The following is a 6306-nucleotide window of genomic DNA, read 5'->3' as shown; positions in this document are numbered from 1 at the left end:
TCTCATTTAAAAGAAAGAAAAAAGGGCTCCTGCAGTGCTAAACCACGACATCGTTTTTCTTATTATATGCAAATGAAAACGCGGCATCGTTTTACACGATCAAAACACCGTAATATCTCCGGCATTATTATCGACTTCAATGTGGAGCGTTTGATGTCAATCAGATCTAAAATTAAAATCAAATAATCCGACGGCCAAAAAGCGTTCACTATAAGTTAAAAAGTTTCATAAAGTTTCTCTCTTAAAATTTCTCTCTCTCTAAAAAGAAAAAAAAAAAAATCAACGGCCGACCGGTGCTGACGTGCCAGGAGAAGACACTTTCTCCTTTCCCTCGTCTAATTACTAAAAATCTCTTCTCTTATTAGATCTCACTCTCTCTTTTCTCGATCTGGTACGTTTTTGTTCTTCTTCTTCGCCTTCGATCAAGTTATTTAATTATTTTCTTTTGAAAATTTAAAAATTATTACAAGCATTTGTATTCTAGGGTTTAATTAATTTGCTGTTGCTGTTGTTGTTTGGGATTTGATATAGTAATTTTGTTTCAATGGCTGCTCCACCTGCAAGAGCTCGTGCCGATTATGATTACCTTATAAAGCTTCTCTTGATCGGCGATAGCGGTATCATTTTACATTTCTGTCCTCTGAAAATTGTGAAATCCGTATTTATTTTTACTGGAATATGATTTTCTCCTTTGAATGTAATTTTAGGTTTGATCCATAATGGTTAGGTATTTTGATTTGCTGAGAATTCTTCTTAACCTTTGGATCCTGATTAATGAGGCGTGATTTGCCTTTGCATTTTACTCTGACTCGACTCTTAGGTTTGACAAATGCATTTGTGCATGTCCCTGATGGAATTGATTTGATATTAATTTTTGTTTACTTTTGATTTACGCTGGCACTGACTCTCATTTGTAAGTGCATGCGGGTATCTGTTTTTAGTGTTGTTGCATTCTATTACTCTTTCTTCTTACTCTTGTATTATCTGTTATAGAATGTTAAAGAAGCATTAAAAGTATAGAACTGTTGGCTATGGTTGCTGTTTTCTTAGTTATAATTTAGGTGGATTGGATATGTGAATTAGCCAGTGCAAATTGATTTCATGATAGTTTTTTTCTAGCTGTTTAATTTATCAACATGAATAGAGTGAAGTGGCTGCTGAACTGGGAACAATCATTATTAATGTTTTCCCGTTCTAAAAAGTAAAAATGTTGGGCTTTTGAATGCCAAGATGTGTATGCAACAGTATGAGCTTGCACTGCTGCTAGCGTTTTTTCTCTTTAATAACTTAAGCGAGTAGCTAAGTTGGATATGTCTTTGTTTTCATCGTGTCCTTTTTAACTGAAATTTAATGGTTGTTGGTGTCATAGAAATTTCATTTATTGCTTTTGAATTTGTACATGCCAGGTGTGGGTAAGAGTTGCCTTCTCTTACGTTTCTCTGATGGTTCCTTTACAACTAGTTTCATTACAACCATTGGGTAAGTGATTCTGAACTTAGATATATTAAAGGCTTTGTTTCTTTTCTTATCAGGATTGCTTTTGATTTTTAAAGGTTAAATTTTATTTTACAGCATTGATTTTAAGATAAGAACAATTGAACTTGATGGGAAACGAATCAAATTGCAAATTTGGGATACTGCTGGTCAAGAGCGTTTTCGAACAATTACAACTGGTTAGTGTCTAAGATTAAGTTGTTACTTTCTTAATGGTATTAAGTGTATTAGGAAGCTGGTATACGAGATTGAAATATGGATATTTTCTTTTTATTTATTTATTTATTTATCTGAACCTTCTGTACTAAAGAAAGATGATATAATGCTTGTTAATGCTGCATCTGATGGAATGTATCTTGACATTTTTAAAAATTTGCTTGAGGGACATACTTTCTTCATTACCATTATTTATAAAAATGTGCTTTTTTTTTTTATACAGAATTTCCTTAGGTACACCTATATGTTTGATAAGTGCAAAGTTCTACTCAGTTTGATGCTAATGAAAATTTACTCCTACAGAAACAATGCCATTGCACCACCACAACCGAACCTCCTAACCTTTTTTTCCCCTTACCTTAGAGCTGTGAGATACAAAAGCTGACTTTCTTTATCAGGATATAATTATGCGTATAGAGAATGTATATCCCAAGTTTTTTTCTTTTAAGAAAAGAGCAAATATATGTTACCATTATGCTTGGCTTTTGGTAATGAAATGATATTTTCATATACACATGTACATTTATCTTGTTTATCTTTTGCATAAATACCAACCATAAAAAATATTCTATTTATAACTAATGTAAGGTGCTTTTGGCCAAGAGAGTTGAACATCTATCAATGACTTATGGTTTATTTTTTACTTGCAAACTAAATTCAGTCTTCTTTTCAGTTACAGAGAAAATCCATGAAATTCAATGTTATTGATTGCTATCTGGTGTTTTGTTCTTACTCTACTGTACCAAACTTCTATATTCTGGAACATTGTATCAGAGAAATCTGTTGTCACCGATAAAGATGGCTATGGAAAGAAATTTCGAGTAAAGAAGGAAACATAGACCATAAGATCGCAGTCCTTCTCTTTGTTCTTCCTATTGCTGCATGTTGCTTTCACATTTTCAATTACTGCTGTACCAAACTCATATTTTCCAAAACATCATCTCAGATGATCTTATTTTCTTAAATATGATTATAGAATTAGAAAGAAATACTGAGGGAGAACACAAGATGCCAGTCTCTCTCTTTCTCTCTACCCCCAATTTTGTCTGTCACCCTTATTTACAGTCCCTGAAAATTTTGCCATATTAAAGTTCAATCATATATAAAACACCAGTGAGACATCTCATTGGGTCTCTTTTAATATGCTCGCTCATGTATCATTTTCCATTCATGGATGTGAAGTTAGATTATCATACCTGAGAAAATCAAAATATTTGGATGCCTGACTGATGAAAATGGAGGATGGTTGTGTGAAATGATAGCCTGTCTGATGCAAAAGCATCAAAACCTTATGCCATATGCGTCCTGTTGGATCACTGATAATTGTCAATGAATGTAAGGATTTTCAGCACAGGACGCTTTTGACCTTGAAGATGTGGGTGATTGTGGTGGCATATTGTCCAATCATATCCATAATGTAGTTGATATTGAGAGCATGTTTGTTTTGATTTCTGATATATATGCAGTTTTATAGAATTCGTTTCTGGATACAGTAGGGTTGCAATGAAAGCACACCAGCAAGTTCTTGCATGTACATGCTTTCTAGCTTCTCAGCTATAAGCTGACTTTAGTTGGACTTTACTGTCAAAAAACTGAAGCATGAAGGCATGCGATGTCGCATATAGTTGGGTCAGTTGTAACCTGGAAATACAGATACTATTAAGGGATGAGTTCAAAGAGAGATTGTTTAATTGTGGATGAATCTGCCTTCCCATGATTGGAAAATCTTCCAGAATGTGTCTCATTCTTGTTGTTTTGAATCATCCACTTTGTCTCCATGGCATAAAAGACAATGCTATCTCATGCTTTTGTTGTTGGTTTGAATACTTAAGAGTTAAAGGATAACGCTAAACATACCTGATTTAGCAATCTATATTAGTTATTCTGTCCACCTTTTAAGATGATAGCCTGCTACTGTCAATCTTATTGAGGCAGCAAGATTTGGCTTCTTAACAGGCTTGTTTGTTTGGACTTTCATGAGGGACATACAAGCATGAATTTTCCTGTGCAAGCTTATCAAGTGCTTGGATTGTAATCCTGCTTTCGCAGGGACAGTGGATTTGGTTCTGGGAGTCCACCTTCTAGATAATTCTTTGAATTTTCTTATGTAATTTGGAGTCCTTTCATTTTTATTTTCTTTTATAGTACTCCAGAGTTTCTCTCCTGTGCTTATTAATTTTAATTGGTGAAGTTTGCTGAAGTAAAGTGTTCCTTTGCAGCTTACTACCGTGGTGCTATGGGCATTTTGCTCGTGTATGATGTCACTGATGAGTCATCTTTTAATAGTAATCATTCTCCTCCTACCTTAAGTACATTTAATGCTTTACCATTCTTATTGAGGCTCTGAAATATCTGTATTGTTCTCTGTCAAAATATAGTTTTGTGGATCTTATTGTTGATGATGCTGTCACTATAACTTTTGGATTGTCAATGGTCTTTTATCATAGATCATTTTTCTTCTCCATCCTTACTATTCTCTCCAATCACACTTTTATTTATGTCTAGACATTAGGAACTGGATCCGTAATATTGAACAACATGCTTCTGACAATGTGAACAAGATTCTGGTGGGTAACAAGGCAGACATGGATGAAAGCAAAAGGGTCTGTACTCTCTCTCTCACTCTGTATTTACACATGGATGTGTGCATATGTGAGAGTGCTTGTTGTTTGCACTTTGTCATTTAGTAAAACTGACAAAGATTGTTTACAGGCTGTTCCTACTTCAAAGGGCCAGGCTCTTGCAGATGAATATGGCATCAAGTTTTTTGAGACTGTATGTGGAATATGTTTGCTTATGTTCAAAATAGTTTGAAATCTGGTCGATTCTTTTGTATATAATGAAGAAACTGTTTTACAGAGTGCAAAGACGAATTTAAATGTGGAGGAGGTTTTCTTTTCTATAGCTAGGGATATCAAGCAAAGGCTTGCAGATACTGACTCTAGGGCTGAGGTAAAAACTTCTTGCTGAAATATTTTGCCTACTATTTTCACTTTATTACAGCACTAACAACTGCAATTCATTATGCATAATCTAGTTGGCATCGCTGGTATTTATATAGTAGCTTTATGCGTTTTCTAGTTTGGAATCTCTGGTAATTGTAGACTTCACTGTACATGTCTAAGATTTTTTGATATTCCTCACTCAGTATTTTAATTTGCAATTCTTGGATATGTCAAGGAGTAAAGAAGATAAGAATCATATTTATTGACCTTGTTGATCAACTTGTTCTATTCAAGATCTAAATAACCAAAAGAATTTCCTGCTTTTATTGCAATTTTTATAGCCTATTCGTTTCATGTTGTCAATTATATCCTGTAGTCTAAGATTGATACTGTTCTAGCTTGCCAACCATGATCCTTCGTTTAAGCTTAATTAATGGGCTTGTTTAACAATCCTTTTTTATTTTTGTTAGTCTCCACCATTTTGAAGATTCTGTTAGAAAAACTTAGTACTCTGCTTTCAGGTGGTGTGAAGTTGAGATTAGTAATGGTTATATAGTGCTTGGCAATAATAAAGCTTGGCTTTCATTTCATAAATGTTTTTGATTGTATTTATAGGTGGGAACCAGGTTAGGGTTGGAAATATGGCTAAAAAATATTTGATAAAGAGAGCTAAAAGTCTTAATTTTTTGTTTTGCTATAAAATTATGGAAAATTAATTTTTTGGCTTACTTGGTTGGGTAGATAGATATGTCATCAAAAGTGCTGATACAGAATAAAACATGTATTATTATTTTTTTTTCAGTTAGTAGTTAGTTGGCTAGTAGTGTCAATGTGTCATCAATCATTGGAGCACAGGGCCTAATTGATTAGATTTTTAAGAGCTGGATTTCTTTTTTAAGAAATACAATACAGCGTGAGGCCTAATTGATGAAATTGTTAGAAGTACAATATGGTTGACCTAGAATTGATCTTTTTTGACATGTCATTGACAGTCAAATATGAATTTTGTGCCCTCTATTGCATTCGATGTTCTTAACATTAGCCCAAACCAAGATTGGAGTTCGACATTTCAGTGTATATTCTGACAAATGGAGCATTCTCATGTTGGATTATGCAGCCGCAGACGATCAAAATTAACCAGCCAGACCAAGCAGGAAGTGCTAGCCAAGCTGCCCCAAAATCAGCTTGCTGTGGTTCATAAGAGGCCTCCTCGAAGACTGGGATCTCATGGCTACATTCTGAAGCATGTTCATGGAAACTAATTTTGTTACAACTGTGTGATTGGTGCTTGTATTGTTCTCCCTATCATTATTTTTAACGACTCGTATGCATTTGTGTGTGAATGCTAGATCCTTCCTACTTTCAGAAATTAAATTATATCACTGTGTTTGGATTCATGAATTTTAGATTTCAAGTAACATAGAATTGGTTATTATTTTTACTTCACTCTCCAAATTAATTGTAGATTTGTTTTAAAACTTTGTTTTTTGATCAATGATTTGTTTTAAATTTGATTCATATGGATTTGTAAATGTCCCAAGTATGGTATTGGGCCCAAATTCAAATTCTTTATTCCAAATGTATACGAACACATACATTAGATTGTTTACCCTTGGTCACCAGAGGAAACTGTTTCAGCTTCTGTTTGATT

General features: G+C 34.0%; 1 protein-coding gene across 1 annotated transcript; it reads left to right on the top strand.

The window, feature by feature from the left end:
* The first annotated feature begins 208 nt into the window (after nt 1-208).
* On the top strand, nt 209-6096 carry LOC8261816 (ras-related protein RABE1c). Its single transcript, XM_002534246.4, has 9 exons — nt 209-391; nt 532-617; nt 1407-1479; nt 1573-1673; nt 3930-3995; nt 4216-4313; nt 4423-4485; nt 4570-4662; nt 5773-6096. The coding sequence occupies exons 2-9, from the start codon at nt 545-547 to the stop codon at nt 5854-5856; spliced, it is 651 nt and encodes a 216-aa protein (XP_002534292.1). The 5' UTR covers nt 209-391; nt 532-544; the 3' UTR covers nt 5857-6096.
* Nucleotides 6097-6306: the final 210 nt, after the last annotated feature.

Source organism: Ricinus communis, chromosome 10, assembly GCF_019578655.1.
Source record: "Ricinus communis isolate WT05 ecotype wild-type chromosome 10, ASM1957865v1, whole genome shotgun sequence".
NCBI lineage: Eukaryota > Viridiplantae > Streptophyta > Magnoliopsida > Malpighiales > Euphorbiaceae > Ricinus > Ricinus communis.
This window is presented reverse-complemented; position numbering and strand designations above follow the sequence as displayed.